Source organism: Sinohyriopsis cumingii, chromosome 1, assembly GCF_028554795.1.
Source record: "Sinohyriopsis cumingii isolate HCF-2022 chromosome 1, ASM2855479v2, whole genome shotgun sequence".
Classification (NCBI taxonomy): Eukaryota; Metazoa; Mollusca; class Bivalvia; order Unionida; family Unionidae; genus Sinohyriopsis; species Sinohyriopsis cumingii.
This window is the reverse complement of record NC_142961.1, coordinates 82,180,092-82,199,044: the sequence shown is the minus strand read 5'-3', so window position 1 is coordinate 82,199,044 and position 18,953 is coordinate 82,180,092. Positions and strand designations below refer to the sequence as shown.

General features: G+C 38.9%; 1 protein-coding gene across 2 annotated transcripts in view; it reads right to left on the bottom strand.

Annotated features, from left to right (window-relative positions):
• The window catches only part of LOC149807237 (leukemia inhibitory factor receptor-like), a 59,751-nt gene that overhangs the window by 6,154 nt on the left and 34,644 nt on the right, over positions 1-18,953 (bottom strand). For both annotated transcript variants that reach the window (XM_089963909.1, XM_089963915.1), the window contains exons 5-10: positions 13,438-13,574; positions 12,239-12,410; positions 11,911-12,008; positions 8,130-8,355; positions 7,706-7,854; positions 258-426 (exon numbers count right to left, since the gene is read on the bottom strand). In XM_089963909.1, the coding sequence (XP_089820035.1) occupies positions 258-426; positions 7,706-7,854; positions 8,130-8,355; positions 11,911-12,008; positions 12,239-12,410; positions 13,438-13,574 (951 nt within the window). The remainder of the gene's footprint in view (positions 1-257; positions 427-7,705; positions 7,855-8,129; positions 8,356-11,910; positions 12,009-12,238; positions 12,411-13,437; positions 13,575-18,953) is intronic.

Sequence of the window (18,953 nt, the reverse complement as noted above, 5' to 3'; positions counted from 1 at the left end):
TTTTGTCCTGACCCTTTATTCGAGAATAGGAGGAAGAAGCAGGGTTAGATGACATAATTGGTGACATGTAATAATATCTGATTTCATAGAGGTATGCTAACAATTCAGTGCTGATATCTAATTTAAAACATAATAAATCTTGAATAAAGTGACGCGGTACATCAACTCGTTACATAGACATGGAAAAGCAAAAGTACGGAATATTGTAAATGCTTGTATGTGCACATACAGAACTAAGCAGCTAGAAATCGACCAACCTGAGTCCTTTTGGAAGAGACACTGGTTCCAAATTATCCCCGTTGTCATGGAGTTGGAGACGGTAATAACACCAAACATGAATTCCCTCGGTGCCATGCCTTCTGGAAGTCGGATAGTGACAGGTGTTTGTGTATCGTTGGCATTTATCCATTCTACATATCCATCAGTCTGAAAAACAACACCAACCCACACATGGCCAAGATTAGAGGTCTTCTAAATTCATGTCAATAAAGTTACTCAAGACATAAACACTATATTCATTTCTCCACCATCGCTTGAACTCATTAGATTTTGATTTTAAATAAATGTACTTCTGTAAACATAGACCCATATATAACTATAGCTATAAGTAGTTGTAAGTGCCTGTCTGGGAACATACTTGAATTTACATAAGCCCACGGGACTTACATTAGTTGATACTCTGGGGACAATGATAAATCCTATGTCAAAATGGTTCATAGATTTAACATTAGGGTTGAATGGTAACATTATTAAACGTGGTATGCCTCATCAAAGGAGACATTGTTACATTGTTTGAGTTGACCTCAATATGACTCACACTAGGGACATACTGGAAATCCTATGTTAAAATGATCCGTAGGTTTACATGGGTGAACCATTTTGGGTACAAGAGAGCTTAAAATAGGATTTATTGTGTCACCAGACTGCCTTAGAAGTTTAGGGTCAGATGTGCCACTCTGAGGACAATGGGGAATGTAACATATAATTTATTTTGACCTCAGACTCCCTTAGAAATTTAGGGTAGGATGGGTCACTCTGGGGACAGGGTTAAATGTAATGTTCAAATTAGTATATATTACCCAACACACAGACCTACCATCCAACACTCGCTTTTGATTGCATACCATCGCACAAACAGGTACTATCCAGCACCAGCTTTTTTATTATAATGGAATCACACACCATACAATTCAGAACCCGCTTTTCATTACTATCAAAACACATACCCCTTGACCCCTACAAAAAGGGTCGGAAGTGTTCATACGCATACTTTCACACAAACTTATATACTATTATACACAAAGGCAGGAAGTGTTTATTGGCACACTACTATACCATTACATACCAATATACTATCACAAAAGAAGGGGTACATGTGTTTTAATTTTATGTTGCCAGCCGCATTGACGTGCACAAAACATATACACAAAACATGCACCAACACAAATGTTTTGGCAAATATGATTAGCATATCTGTTTTCGAGAGATCTGGGTGGCCATGAAAACGGCCATTGGCTTTTTGCTGCAACCTCAGTAGTGGTGGTCGCACCTCCCACGTTTGGCACCGCAAGCGGCCGATATCTGCTTCCGATTTTTGTTTCCTTTTTCCTCCATGCTATCGTAGTGGAGACTTGGAGCCTAAAACTAGACATGTTAGCCTCTTTAGCCTCTCTATCCCCGTTCTCCTGTCAGGGATTTGGTCTGGATGACTCATCTAGCGATATTTATCCTGGTTCTTTGATAGCTCTGATCAGGCGCTCAACTTGCCTATCATCCGCCCACACCGCGCTTTGATCTTCCCTGTTCCTTCATTAGTCACCTCTCAGACGAATTGTTTAGCGGTTCTCAGAGAGGTGAATTCCCAGTTCAAGTGTCTCATGTGGGGATAGCACACCATTTGTTTCCAGAAGTTGCAGTGTTCTGCCATTCTTCTTCCTTGTTGGTCGACGATGAATGGCACGACTGTCGAACTTACCGGTTTATATGCTTGAAGAAAAACACAGCTTACACAGACTACAACATTTACTCAGAATATCAATAAAACAGATATCGCGCAGACCTAATAAACATGCTTGTGATTTTTTTAACATTCGTTTACACAAGAATAAAGGAGTGTTAATAGACACATTCTATACCCAAACGAACAGACATACTATACTCAAGAAACACATTTTATAAGAGAAGGTTTTTTTAAGTTTCTTGTGGTAAAAGACAGAGATATGCACAACACAAACATACAAAGAGGATATGGGGGGGGGGGAATAATTAGAATGTATCTTTTTACAGAGGTATGAGTGGTCCTGAGAAGGAATGTTCTGACTGGTGAGAGGTCCTGGGTTTTAACGCCTGGCAGCACGCCCAAGTGTCACCATGAGCTTTACTGCAACGCAAGGACGTCTTTTGTGAAGGAGAAAGAGAATTTTTTGTCTTCAAGTTGCACTCCACTTCTCCTTCCTCATGTTACTGCAGTTGCTGCCATCTTAGAAAGGTTCGGTACCTTTCATGCGTCCTCCCCCCCCCCCGTCTTTTTCTTCTCCTTCCATTCTTCTCTTTCACTATTTACGTCCTCTAAGAGGTCTTGAGCCATCTAACCAAAAAATGAAAGCCATCTTGTCAGTCCTTTTCTCGATGAGTTGGTGCCTGGCCATGTGCATGCACACCAGGGCTTCACTCACTTTTGCCATTCATCTCTTATTATTTTGCTGACGAGTCAACGATGGGTGACAAGAAGACCGGTGAACGCACAGCTTTGTAAAGGAAAAACACGGACGTGAAAGAAAATATGACCAAGATCAATTGAGAGAAACGTGAAAGAGCATATCAACACAATTAATATGACGTCACGAGTCATTTTTATTATTAGAAGAGAGGCACACGCTCTGAATTAGTTACACGCGGTTTGGTTGGTGGAACATTTCAATCTGTTTTGATGCGGTCCTAGGATATATATATATAGGTTTAGTGTTCTAGAAGATGAGACAGCACTGACCATCGACAATTTCAACAGAGCAATGAAGGAAGCAGGAGAAGTAGTTTTAGGTTATAGGAATGGTAAGAAGACAGAGTGGATATCAGGAGAGACGTGGACTCGCATAGGCGAGAGAAGACAGATTAAGAAGAGACTTTTGGACGCCAAGTCACCAAGACTGAAAGAGAGACTTTCGAAGGAGTATAGAGGAAAAGACAAGTAGGTGAAGAAATCAGCAAGGAGAGACAGGAGAGAATACACAGAGAGACTGGCAAAGGAGGCGGAGGCAGCAGCAGAGCAGGATGACATGAAGACGGTGTACCAGAACACCAAGAAGCTGAAGGGCGACTACGACCAGCACCACGACCTTCGAGTGAGAGATGAAGATGGCACTCATGTCACAGTGAAGGAGGAGAAGCTGAAGAGATGGAAGCAACACTTTGAGTCCATACTGAATCGCCCAGACCCACCAGTACTCGTTGACATTCCTGAAGCAGAGGAGGACCTTGACATCAACTGCGACGACATCACTGTTGAGGAGGTCAAACAGGCCATCCACAAGCTGAAGAATGGGAAGGCACCTGGCGATGATGGAGTATGCCCCGAGATGCTGAAGGCAGAAGACACAAAGACACCGCAGCTTCTTTGCCAGAGTCTCCAAAAGTTCTGGGATAGTGAAGAAGCACCGAATGGCTGGAAAACAGGAATCATCGTCAAACTTCCCAAGAAAGGAGATCTGGGGAACTGCAACAACTGGCGAGGAATCTCCTTACTATCCATCACCAGTAAGATTTTCAGTCGCATCATTCTCCAACGCATCACAACAGCTGTGGACGGCATTCTACGCCAGGAACAGGCAGGCTTTAGGAAGGGCAAATCCTGCATCGACCACATCTTCGTTCTGAGACAGATCCTTGAGCAATCCAATGAGAGGAATGGATCCCTTTATGTGGTCTTTGTGGACTTTGAAAAGGCCTTCGACAGCCTGCACCGAGCCTCTCTGTGGAAGATCCTATGACACTATGGCATCCCCCAGAAACTTGTCAACGTCATCAGGTCCCTGTACGAGAACTTTGAGTGCAGAGTCATCCACAACAACCTACTCACTGAACCATTCAAGGTGGAAACCGGAGTGAAGCAAGGATGCATTCTCTCGCCGATCCTCTTCTCACTAGCCATTGACTGGATCATGCGCCGCACCACAGATGGCAGGAGGCAAGGTATACAGTGGACGCTGACCTCAATGCTGGATGACCTGGATTATGCCGACGACACCGGGTTGCTGGCAAGCAGACACCAGGATATCCAACAGAAGACACAACAGTTGGTACAGACAGCAAGCAGCATAGGTCTTCGAGTCAACATAGAGAAGACACAAGTCTTGAGGAAGAACACTAGAGTGGGCGACCCAATCACCATCAACGACCAGCCTCTGCAAGAAGTAGACGAATTCACATACCTGGGCAGCAAGGTCGCAACGGATGGAGATTGCACAGGGGAAGTCACCACAAGAATCAGCAAGGCCAACCACGCCTTCGCAATGCTGAAGCCCATCTGGAGGACAACAAACCTCAGCGCCCACACGAAGATCCGTATCTTCAAGAGCAACGTGCTGAGCGTCTTTATGTACAGGTCAGAGTGTTGGAAGACCACTGCTAACATAGAACGCAAGCTCGAAGTCTTCCAGACCAAATGCCTGCGACGGATCATGAGGATTTTCTGGCCAAACATGATCTCGAACGAGGAACTCCGGTACAGAGCGGGCGCAAGCACCATCACAGAGACCATTGCAACTCGTCGATGGAGATGGCTCGGCCACGTCTGCAGAATGTCCCCTGACTCATTACCAAGGGTGGCACTGAGATGGACTCCATAGGGGAAAAGGAACCGTGGCAGACCCAAAGAGACCTGGCGCCGTACCGTGGAGCGAGAACTCAAGACCAGAGACCTCATCCTGTAGACCGCCCCCATAACAGCAGCCGACAGACCAAAATGGTGCTCCCTTGCTGTCGCCTCAAGCACCAGACGGCGCAGAGAGGATTGATTATATATATATATATATATATATATATATATATATATATATATATATATATATATATATATATATATATATATATATATATATATATATATATATATATATATATATATATATATATATATATATATATATATATATATTTATATACAAGATTAGTCTCGTGCTGTTACCTGTTCTCAAGATAACCCAAACAAGATGTTGGTTGAAACAGAGCCATCGACCAACATGTTGTTCAACAAGACTACATAGTCGTTATGAAGCATCATGCGCCATCAGCAAGATTACGGATACAGCAATATGGAAAAGAAGAGCGTATGTTGAAAGGTGGGGTGTTAGAAGAAAGTATTGAAATATGAATCTGCTGTTAAACAAAGTTTGAGGAGAATATTTCTCTTTTCATGGCCACCCACATCTCTATAACAGTGAGATACTAATCCTATTTGCCAAACCATTTATGTTTGTGCATGACTTATGTATGTCCATGTTGTTAACAAACTAAACCTAAAACCAATTTACCTTTGCTCTTGTGATATTATGCTTGTATGTAAGGGTATACTAGTGTGTCTATAAACACTTTCTACACTTGTGTGTGATAATATGTGTATAAACACTTCCTACTCTTTTTGTTGGATTTAAGGGGTGGGGTTTTTGGATAGCAATCAAGAAGCTGGTGATGAACTGTAGGGTGTTTATTTGGATTGTAATCAAAATGTGGGTGCCGGACAGTAAGACTGTGTTGGATCATAGATACAAAATCCAACATTACATTTTCTCTTGTCCCCACAGTGGTTCATCTTACCTTACATTTCCAAGAGAAAATGGGAACAAGATGAACCCTACTATAAATTCCCCTCTTAAAAGAGTGGCAGATCTGACCCTAAATTTATTAAGCAGTCTGGGGACACGATAAATCATAAGCTAAATTCCCCATGTCCCCAGGGTGGCTGACGCATAAAAAGAACGGATAATTTTGACATAGAATTTCATGTGTGTCCACAGTGTGAATCATATGGAGGCAATCTCCAAAGTGTAAAACGTAGCCCCATTTCAGCTTAGCCACTTTTAACAATGTAACTATTTATCCCCAGTGTTGAACCTATGGACCATTTTAACATAAGGTTACGACTTGTCCCCAGTGTGGCGCCTAATACAAGTCCTATGGGTTAATGTTGATTCCCGTATGCACCATACAACGACAACTAAACGCATAAGCCAAGATAAATTCTTGACTCTTACATGTCTGAACATACAAACAAGAGATTAAAAAATAGACGAATAATGAAAATTGACATATGGTGCTAAAACGAGTAAACTGCCCATCAAAGATGTATAACATAAATAAAAGAAGAGATTATCGTGCCTATCACGCAGAGAATCATTCTGCGTTCACCTAAATACAAACCGGAAACAAAGAAAGGACAATATGTGTGGCAAAAAACAACGCATTTGACAAAATGTACAGTAGAAATTATGTCCCGGTAAGCATTTAGGAAATTAGCACACATGTTAAGAGCATATTTTCGAGGCATAATTGACAAGAGTTAAAATAATAATAATAATAATAAGAAGAAGAAGTTATGGAATATTTACATGCGTAAATAATATCGCAAGCATTGATATGTCTGATACTCTGATGACTGGTTGAAGTTTCATGTTTGCATTAGGAAGGTTAAACTTTTTTTTCATTTAGGCCCCATGAGTTTTCGATTGTAGCCAGTATCGGTCCTTACGAGTGCGTTCTTTATCGATCAACCCCAGGTTAAATTCAATCAGTATCATATCAAAGAACTATTCTTGTTCTTGTAAAGGTTGGCGAGTTTCGCGTTCATTACGAATGTAACACTTGTGGGTTATTCATTAGACAGATTAGATTTGTGATTCTATATCCAAACATCTGATTGATCGTGAAGTTATCTCTTGATGTAGAACTTCTGAATGATCTGGTCTCAGGCATATGTTTGCAAAATAGGCAAAGCTTGTCTTCGCAGTAATATTTGCCTGAATTTGTGACCTTGTTTGAAGTTACCTTGGCACTTACCATATGATCCTTCCGATTTTTAGGTCTACGGTACGCAACTATAGTAACTTCTTGAAATACACCCCATAAGACGTTCGGAGGTTTCAGTCTGCTGTCAGTGCTTCCGAAAGATCTGCCGTATGTTTGGGGAATCGGGATGGAGGTGACGACAAAGGGGACACGTTTGTTGGTTTAAATGATTTTTTTCCCAATAGGGCTCCTTTATCGAGGAGTCTACATAGAGATCCTGGGATGATATGCGCGATGCTACTTTCGGAGGATGGCAATTCTGAGAATTTCTCCTTTTTATCACGGTTGAATATTAGATCCTTATTATATCTAATTTTGATTTCTGTAGCTTACGACTTTATTTTATACGCAGACTCCTTGGATCACAATTTGCACGAGGATTTCAAGTCCAAGCTTGAAAATCCTGCTTTACTTAGGTTCCCGTCAAACGAGATAACTAAAATTTCGAAATGGCAAGAAGTCTTCACCTGTAATTATTATAATTTCATGTGTATATTTCTGCTTGGATCCGACAACAAACTTTCTGCTATTGATTGGAATTAAAATGGACGATATGTTTAGTGTTGACCCGTAATAAACTCGTAAAAGGGACACATTTGCACTATTAATTGTACTGTGCTTGCTGATTTCGAGACCTGATACATACCTTGCATCTACTCAGCTGATTTCCGAGACACCAAAATACAGTGACATTGAAACCAACAATCGGCTCACTTCTGTCCATTACCCACGTAATTTGCACGATGCTTTCAATTTCAGTTTGCTCCGGTACAACGTATGACACACGAGGAAACACTGCAAGACGTACAAATTATTACTTGACAACGAGGTAGACTGTAAAAGGATTATAAATTTGGTCAGAAGCTTTAATATTTTTGTTCTTTATAAATGGCTAAAAATTCAATAAAAAGTAAAGGAAAAAACACCCGAAAGAAATACAATTAGACTGTCCATTAACTCGCCATTTTTTTTTATACAAAGGCATTCAATTGATACAATGGTTATCGTCTGTATTAAAGTGTGAAACCATGAAATGCGATAAAGTGCATTTTTATATTGAGAATAAATACCATTATTTGTTACAGCTGAAATCACTAAAATTGACGGGAGAATGGAAAACCCAATTCGTGTCCTGGCTGTAAGCTTTATAACATACTTCTGGTCGCACAGTAACTCTAATACGGCGGATATGACATCACTTCCAATAATGTGTGTAAATGAGCTGCGAGAGGAATCTGTTGCTACATCAAGTCGATAATCCAAGATAACTCCATGACTATTCTCAGGATGCAGTTTCTGTGAAAAGAGATACACATAAGCTTGCTAAATTATAATCAGCATTAGCAAAATCTACATATGGGAATATTCTGATATCTACAAGAAATTTATTCTGCATATCATATTCAAAATAAACTTTTGAGAGTAAGTGTCTGTCTTAGTCATACGTACATATTAGAAAGCATCACAGCAGATATCCTAATCAGCCTTTGAAGATACCAGTCATGTGATTGCTGTAGTAGCTCTGGTTTGCAAACAAAAGATGTAATAGAAAATGAAGAATATGACTGGAATCAACACAGCGTTTATTCATGGAACTACCCCTGCACATTCTATTTTTATAATCAATCGACAGAAATACCTTTTTCACTGTATGGACAATTTATTCATTTGTTTTAATGTTTATTTCCTATGTCTTTGCAAGGACGAAAGGTTCACTGTTGACAGTGCATGCGTCGCCCAAATAATTGTCCTGTTTGAAAGTGAAGGGTATCGAAATTGAATCGTAATCTATTACACTGTAGGACAAGACACTATTTATAATCGATATACAAAACTGGATTATTTGCGATGATATTAGGCTGTCAAGTTTTCACTGATGAGCATACCAGCGTTTAACCAGATACTCAGACTTAAATAGGTTTTGCAAAGTAAAATGAAACTCCCTAATGAAAAAGCATTAACACATTCATACCCGTACATAGATTATGCATGTGGCTAAACACATTAATCTCGATACTTCAATCTCTTTTACTTCGATTCCATCCACCTGCTCACATTGTCTCAATAATAGTCTCTTCACGCGAGTCTTGTTTTTGATGTCATTCTTGACATATAGAAATATAAATGTGCATCATTGTCAGGTAGTATGGTCCATGAAGTAGAACCCTGTGGGAATTTTGTAATGAAAGCAAGCTACTACTATATGCCTTGGGCCTTAAGGAGATCCCATAGAACAATATATACAAACCTGTTGGCAGTTTGGGAATCTGATCTAGTCAAGGTGATGAGTCAGGGCAGGAAACATGCGATTGGTGCATTTTGACGTAGTATTTTATACCATCTTACCTGATAAATTCATCCGTTTTCTCTATATGTGTTTCAGATTGTATCCAGTGTCAACTCTGCTTTGCCCAGTATATGCATTTGACACCTGTGTACATCATGTATTGTAGCTAGTGTACAATGCTGAGAATCATCTATCATCTATGTATATATTGATAGCTGAAGGTGAATGCTGTGGCGGTGGTAGCACACGCATCATCCAACATAAATAACATGAAAAATACAGACATCAACCTGAACAGTATGGACTAGATCATTGATTCCCATAGACAATATGATTGTATTCTTTTGTGTTTTCTCTTGTTTGAACCAACATTTTGTTGCACGAACATTAAATCGAAACGGCATTGATCTTCTACCGTTATGGAGACAGCAGCTCTAGTTCAAGTGCCAGCTGCAAAAAATGGCAAGTGTAACACCAGCTACTCCTCGATCTGTATCATATTGCAAACAGGGACAGGTGGGACACTTGTGGAGAAACAAGGTGCAAATGAGAAAGTACCGAATTTCATTAGAGAGCGTGCTCACAATGACGATAAAAACTATCCTGAGATAAACAGACACCTTAGCGATATCACTTTCCAAGATCTTAAATCAAGACGTTCTATATGGCTGATACATTGCCATCAAGACACAGTCCATGCAGGTATCTGCAGTAGAGCCAAGTAACGATATGAAATACGAATGGCTTCCAAGGGTAGCAGACAAGCATCATTTTCCACTCAACAAGGATATATGTTTCTTCTGGGAAAACGGAGCATCACACAAGAATCCTTTATACATAATTGCTACATAAAATGCTGGTCATTCTCTCATAAGAAGCTATCGAAAAAAGCGGGAACGAGGAGATCCATGACAATCTCTGTGCATCCATTAATCCAGAATATGCATATGAAATTGAAACTACATACTAATTTGTACTGAGCAATGCACGTCACAAATGTTCGTCGGAGAACAATGAACCCTTCGCCATCCAAGTCAAATGCAGCTGATGAATCTGCAGTAGCAGTTGAATTTCTCAGTTTGGTTATTGGCACATTGCACGATCAAAATAGTTAGCATGTCTGAACTCAAGGAGGCGTACATAGGAATCCTCTCTGCGAACAGTGTGTTGAACCACGAGTGGGAAAAAACTGAAACAGCTCATGAAGAATGAAGTACCTGATGTAGAATTCCACAAACCAAAACGTGTGAATCAAGCAGAGCGTGTAACTCTCAAAAGCAAAAGAGATGTTTCAATTCAATTGATTTAAGGAAGCTCTGTGGACAGTGACATTGGACTTGAAGTTCTGTGCAATGTGGCTTCTGCGCAAAAAAGCAAGCAGGAAAGCTAACACGGACATTTTATGGTTCAAGTACAGATATTACAGAACAACATTACATAACACATCCCTGATGGGAAACGTTCTGTGCATGCTCCTGCCATGGTTATCTACCAGGGATGTCAACTTGAAGATGAGGTATCGATGCTAGAGAGCACAGACCCATCTCTGAGGTGCTGAAACAGCCGAGCACAGAAATTGCACTTTTTGAGTACCCAAGCCACCAGCCAAGCCACATCGTCTTGTCTATGCCACTGGGGAGCAGTATGACAACATGGAAGAAGCGAATAAGCAGATAACACTGAAACATCTTGTCAACTAAGACGACGGTGCTGATTGGTCTATATGTGTAAGATTTTAAAGCAATCAATACACAAAGTTTATATGATGAGTGATTGCAATACTCAGAACAATTTCTTGTCAGACTGTTCCACTTTCGTGGCTCAGGTTAATATTTGATACGTCGTGAGAACGGTATCATTATTTTACACGAAGGTCACAATTTTGTTTTTCAAAACTTCGTGTTATGAAGGCATAGCTACTGATGGTGTCACTCTGATTGCTATATTTTAATTTAGCATAGATTTAGATCGATATTTTGGAGTTATTTTTCAATAATTCACAGCCAAAACCAGATCAAATTCCCAGACTGCCAACAAGTTTCTTATTATTTTACTTGGAGTCCTCTTAAAACATCAAGACAAATGACTTATTTGAATCCCAAAATTTCCATGTGATTTCACATGCTTCCTGATTATAAAATGTAACAGACCAGTTTATGGAAAAGTAGCCTATATTGTGTTTTATAATGATAGGTACATAACAAATGACATTGGCGAATCCTTCGCTCTGTTCTTATTATATTAATTACATTTCTTCATCTTGGCTAATCTTATAACGAAACCTGAAATTCCTGTGCCTAAGGTCCAGTATTTACCATGCAAGTTCAATAACGGAGAACAGTGAAGTGTAGCTCACTGCTAGGAATTCACCCTACTACTACTTACTGGATTACGCTCCTGAGCAACTGATGTTCTACTGTACACTATTATATAATGCTCTTGAGCTACTGATGTTCTACTGTATACTATTTGATACTGCTCCTGAGCAACTGATATTCTACTGTACACTATTTGATAATGATCCTGCGCATCTGGTGTTCTACTCAGCATTGTTACAGTCATACCTTCCAAAAGACAGTAACTTGTCTTTGGCCAGTGCTTGGGCATAGGTGATCGTCTGTACTGTACCCGCCTTCTGTCATCGCAGGAGACATAGATGGAACTAAATAAATAAAGAATACCTTGATTGTATCTAAGAAACAGATAGGGATGAGTGGATGATAAATATCAGCCAAGACATTACACGACTTTGTTAATTTTTATAGACATTTCTGCAGAACTTACTATTTAACCTTTTACTATGGTCAGACATTTGTAAGTTTAAGTACATACTATCTAATAATAGTGCAGATATGAATAAATTGACTGAGAGGACAGAAAAGAAGCACTCACGTCCGTCAAGTGTTTTCACTGTTTGTTGTATTGCATCACTCCAGTGTCCAACTCGATGATCTCTGTAATTCAGCCTTGCACACTCAATTGTCACATGATAATTAGTGAATGCCGTTAGATTATATGCTGTAAACGATGAATTTCTTCCTTCGTTATCCGTAAGTAATACACTCTGTCAGAAAATGGAATAAGCAATTAGCTGCTGAGGAAATCTGAATTACATACATGATATTATTATCAAAGATGCCTTGCAAACATCACGGAAATCTTTATCAAGTTTGTAAAGAATGAACTATACTTGTATCATTCTTGCATTTATGGGGAACAAATCGACATCGGTCAATTTATTTAAATTATTTTTGTTTTTTCCGTCAAGGGGATTGAACATTGCCTCCAGATTGTTTAGTAAAATGTATTTCATTGTATATCACCAGTAGTGTGTTATACAATGAACGTGTCCCTTTGCCTACTCTGGTCACGTTTTCATTTAAATTACTGTATTTACAGATTCATCAATCGCATCACTCATTTTTATCTCACCAAAGACATCGTTATCACTAAAATTTACAAAGAGAAATCAAACCGTCGAACACCAGTGTACAAAATGTCAATGCGTTTTCTTCATTTCAGACTTAATTATTACCCTGGGTCAGTTAATCACAGCAAAATCTTTGAGAACTCTATCATCAATTATTATCATACACATATGACCTGAAAAACGGAAGGCAAGCCAAGAAATGGACCTATAATTTGAGCAAGCAGCACACAGAGTTCTTTATGTTTAACTAGAGCAAATGATTAATATATGCAGACGTTTATATTTCATTATGTAAACGGTTGCATGTTAGAGGCCCAGAGATATATTATAGTTAGCAGCATAAATGTCCACACAGAGCACGGATGTCTCATCACACAGAGGCCCAGAGATGTATTATAATTAGCAGTATAAATGTCCACACATATCATGGGTGTCTCACCATACAGAAACTAGAGCAGGGGTAAATATCTACACATAAAACGGGTACCTCACCAGTTTCCGAGTACTGACCTAAACGCAACACCTACAAAAAGTACGACAGGCGTTCAGACAATGGTTACAATACGGTCGTAGCAGGGTATATAAAATAATAATAATAATAATAATAATAATAATAATTCTATCTGCCAAATGTTATATTCCGCGTCTGTGTTCCTATTACCTCCTCTTCACCTGTCCATTCCGAAGTATGGTTCAGCCTGCAAACTTTAGATAACGAATGTTTATAACCCCAAGAGAGCGTTATACTCGTATTTGTCACTTTCTCAACCTTCAACGTCTCAACCGCTGGTGGCTTATCTAAAAACAGTAAATATTCGTTTAATGATATCTAACACTTATTAACAAGAGAAATGTGTTTATCTTCTGAATTAACCATTTCCTCCGAAATGAACACATTCGTAAAGTATCTTTTCTAACCGTTAGGAGACATGTGAAAACGAATTTGGAGGCAGGGACAAAAAGTGATGCGCAAGTTTAGTACTGCGAATAACAAAACACATCTGAAGATCTAAAATCATTAGTGTGACTATTTGGAAAACTTGCTACGTAATCAGGATATTGCTAGAAATGAGAATTATCATATATTAAAACACTGAAGTATAGATGTCCATGTAATTAAAAAAAGAAGATCCTTGATTTTAATATCAACTATGGTTTCCTTTTTTCAAAGGGGTCACTGAAGTTCATTTATCGAACACTTCCGATTTATTCTTTAGATATAAAATTAGAGATAAAAAATAATCGGACCTAAACAATTGTAACCCTTGGAAAGCTACGAAAGTGTTTCCCACTTTTTATATAGGTCTTTCTGCGTATTCATACTACCAAATGTCGAGAACTAGATTAGGATAAATTCTACGTACTTTGGCCACATGTTTAATGCGAATTTCAGGGACGCATTTCTTTATGGAAATATGTTTCATGACTTTGATAATAGTGGCACTAATAGTTTAAACGCATTATCTTGTCAAAGAAGTTTAGTTTTGCTACATACATATTGCATAATGGAGTGTATTTAGTGTACCATTGCTGTTATTATTGTTCGTTCTTCGATGGAGAAGATAACCACGACATCACTTAATGATTTGGCTTCTGTGAGTACGTGAGATCAGGTCAATTTGTTCTCGAAACTGGCACTTTGGACAGGAGAATTGTCCTCACCCCATAGTCTGTAGCTACAGAATGGATGAAACTACGCCAGGTGGAACGATCCTGCTTAGGAGCAAGACTCAGGGGGAAATGTTATGTTATAAACTTCCATGTTTATTTTGATGGGACAGTATTGCACAAGGGGAAATAGTAATCTGAAAATAATTACAGCTTATGATCCAACACAAAAATACTAGTCAGCATTTATTTCTACTGACCAAAACCGTACCTATTGACCAAAACAGAATCTTTCTGACCAGCATTTACACCTACTGACCGACAGTATTACTGACCTGCACTCACCTCAACTGGCCAACACTCACATCAACCGACCGGCGATCATACCTCACCAGCACCCACACCTACTAACCCGTGTGAAAGGTGATTAAATTAGTAGGTATAGAAAGGACAAAATGAACCTAGAACGTTTAATTACAACACTACAATCCACAAGCAATATAGAATGAAAGGGATAAAATGGAGGGAATGCTCGCATACTCCTACAAGCATACCATCATTCACTCTTACTCGTACAGATATCACATAAGAAAAGCTTAACGTTTTGAATGAAAGATAAAACATAGACAAATACCATAGAAATATGCAAACAAACATAAAAACAGAGTTTATGGGAAATATTCGAGCAGTATATATGTTTTTGAGACATCTGGGTGGTCATGAAAACTGCCGTTTTATTTTGTCCAAGAATGTAGATGTTATTGATATCAAGAATAACTGCGACTCCCGGACTGAATAGGCAAACGGGGGTTATAGTTGAAGTTTTCTATGGTAGATCTCCAAACAAAGACAGAGAGCTTAAAACTGGAAGCACTGGTCTCCAACTCCATATGCTCCTCTTAAGGGACCAGGAGCTGTTCTGGCTACTGGTATGCTTTTGCTGCTGTACCAGTCCAAGTTCTGTATCCCAGTCTGCCTCAATATTTCTCTGCCTCAATATTTGCTTGGCCCTTATCCATTTTTCTTTAAAGTTATTGCTGCCCCTGATTCGTCGTTTGTCTTTCCCTCTCCCTCTTCTCTTCATCCCATGATCTTTTAATCTTGTCCACTTTTTCTTCCATTACTTTCTGTATCAAGTCTCTTCATCCAGGAGATGATGTCCCACTGGAGATGTCCTAAGTGGTAATCATAGTATTTGACCCTGCCAAAGAGGTGACACTGGTTCTTTTTTGTTGTTGTTTTGGTTTGTTTTAAAAAAATGTACAAACCAGGATCATTTGGTCGATGTTATATTGTTCTTGTTTCCTAGGTATTTCTACGCCAAAAGTGGTTTGGTACCCGGAAATATTCAAGACTTGTGTTGGTTGAATGTAATTCTTCCAGAGCTGCTCGTGAATGAGATTTTTGGTCCATTTGTATTGGTTAATGTAATTTTGCTTTGAAGGAAAACATTAGGTAATGTCAAATAAAATTGATTGTCCATAGTTCTATGCTTCTAGTTTCCAAGGAGTTGCTTGATGTCAAAGGAGAAAAATTGCTTTTCAGCGGATTCGAAGGGTTACTGTGACTAAAGTTAGAGTGGTTACTGTTGTTACAACAGTAGGTATATTTCAGCGACGAATTGGGAAGAAGATAGTCAATTCAAGTGTGAAGTAAAATAGAAAACAGTGATGTGTCACCTTTATTGCAAACTCAAATTTCCGCGGAAAAAGACGATTTGATTTTCGGAACACGTTCTCTCCACCACATCCAATGTTGTTGCTTCTTTTGTGTCTGTCGTGCATAGAAAGATGAAGAGATGCAGTCTTTAAGGGCATATTTACGACCTTTGCTCTTTTTATAATCAATGAGTTGCGAAGCTGTAATCCAAAAATCATTATTAAATGGAAATCCTTTCCAACGGGTTTTTTACTTTACTTTTTGTATACGAAGATTCCCACGTCAAGTGTTTTTAATAGAGAATGCTCTCGATGTCATACACGTTGTCGTCGTTCTTGGTGAATCGTTGTAACTCGTACAAGTAACAAATGCCTTTTAAACGGTTTTTCGTTCATGTTTTCCAATATATTAACAGGTGGCTAGCATCCACGCACCGTATATTGCCTCTGTCAAAAGTGTTTTTTTCTTTCTTCTGATTTGAGTCCAATTTGCTGTGTTTAAAATTATTTTTTCTTTGTGAATATCTCATAAGTTCTACATAATCAGTCCAACAGTGCAACTTTGTTTTGAGGAGTCAGTTCTTCTGGATCACATCCGATAGTGCGATAAAATGATTGACTGTAATGTTTCATCATGCGTTAAGGAGAGTTTGTTGATTTGTGAACTATTTCCACATACGTTATTTCAAGTTTCTAGGAAAACGTTTCACGACACTGGCTTCGATTTTAGGATTTTCAGAGATACAAAATGAACCTGTCTCTTTTCGGTTGAGACATTCAGAACCCTTATCAGTTTGCATCATGACGAATACGGACCAGTTTGTTTCAAGATGATCTCAAAACTTCGCACAAAGAACAACAGAATCCAATTTTTAACGCAAAACAAATATTTGTAACATCAATTGTACGAAGCCAGGCGAAACACAAATTGCTAATTTGGCTTATCATCGTTGACTTTTTAGCGTCAAATAGATTTGTGTCAAGTGCACGTGGATTGTTCCTGTAACCATTGTCTTACATCTGGCAGACGTGTAAGTTTGGTATTGGCTGCACGATACAATTGTTTAATTCTTTGTAGCCGGCTGCGTGAGCAAGGCTGTAGTTAAAACTTGCTAAAATTGTGTCCATACCATAGTTATTCAAAACATCACCAAACGTTTGCTGCTCTTAGGTTCTTTTGGATCGCAATTCTTGATGTGTTCGATGAGCAATAAGAGTGGGTAAGAAGGTTCCACAGAGATCATCGGTTTCTTTTATTCTTGACATAATTTTTCAATTCTGTATTCATTTTTCTCTTTTTTTCTTCTGCTGGAGAGAGCATTGACATCATCTTTTTGACCAAGGCTTTAATTTCTTCTTGTCTCAATGTAGGCGGATGTGTCATTGAGTTGCATTGCTTTGGGGAAACGGTGTTTGAGCAAAGTGTGCTTGAATGTCTTCTATAACTTCTATATTCTCTTTCATACCAGCGGCATGTCCGTCATCGTCGTCGTTGTAGCAACTGTCATTCTTTCTTCCATCTTCTTCACATCTTGAAATCTCTCAGAGTATGTTTAATCAGTCTCGTCTACGGTCTTCTGGTGAAACAGTTGAAGGCATTGTAATAATTGTCCTTACCGTTTCGACTGGCCCATTTTTGACAAATATCTTGGATCCATCAACGATTGTAACACTTGCTTGTACTTATGACATCTCTGTGAGATCAGGATTAGGCGGGAAGTGTGGTATCCGTTTTTCGAATCAACAATGGAGTTAAATCCAACGTTCGTGAGGTGTTAAAAGTTAATTTTCGTTCTACCATAAAGTCCAGGTGTATCGGTGTTTATGTTTTTCCAGCTGGTATGTTCCCTTCAACCCTCCCCCTGAAAGAGGTGCAGCGATGGATCCTAATACGAAAACAACCACTTTAGCTAAATGCGGTACTATCAGAGTGGTAAGAAATTCTCATAGCTGAACAAACATTTTTTCTTTGACTGATTGGAATATTCTTCTTACCATCTGTCGAAGGTGGTAACCGTTCTTTTTAATACATTTAAACAACATTAACATTGGTGTGATTATGGACTCTTCGGGGAAGAAAACTTATTAAGAGGAACTAAATACTTCTTCCTTTATAATAGAATTCATGGAATTCATTTCCACTTTACTTTGGATACCACTAGACGACGAGGTGTTGTCAATGGACCAGGTAGTGCCAGTTCCTGCTTGGACAAATCCAATAAACCCTTTGTAGCCTTCCTGTTTTGTTTTGCGCTTTTTTTTCTTAGGAGTCCAGTCTTTTTGGCGGCAATATCAACATCCAGAGGAGAAATAGAAATATATGTATCTTTAATGATATGTATCCATTTTTCATCATTATGGCGGAAAATTATTTTTATAGCAGGTTTTGGCTGAGATCATCACTAACGGAGAAGAGGAATTAAAACAGGTATGTGTGTGATGGGCCAATGGATTAAAGTTTCTGTAAGTACATGCACGTTTTAACAATAGTACGGTTCTTTCTTGAGGGTGAAAGTGAACGGTTTGATGTTTTCTTCTTATCAGAGGTTGATGTGGAGTGTAAACTGATTGCTACTCGCTTCTTCTTCTTTTTTGTTAGATTTTAGTATCTTGGATTTTAGTTTTCTTTAGCTTTGTCTACGGTATTGGGATCCCTTCTAAGAAGTGATCGAATAATCACTCCTTTTAGAATCTACTTCCACCCGGTTTTAAGATAATGTGTTTCTTTGAGTATCCATTATAATATCGGCCAACTCTGTTCAAGCTATTCGATGCTTTTTAAATGATCACTGAGCTTGATGGGGAATGTGAACGATTCCTTATAGTTTTAACAAATGATAACGCCGTTGTGCATTTGGTTTCACGACTGATGCCATACAGTACGAAGATGAGTTTGGCGGAAAGATGAGAT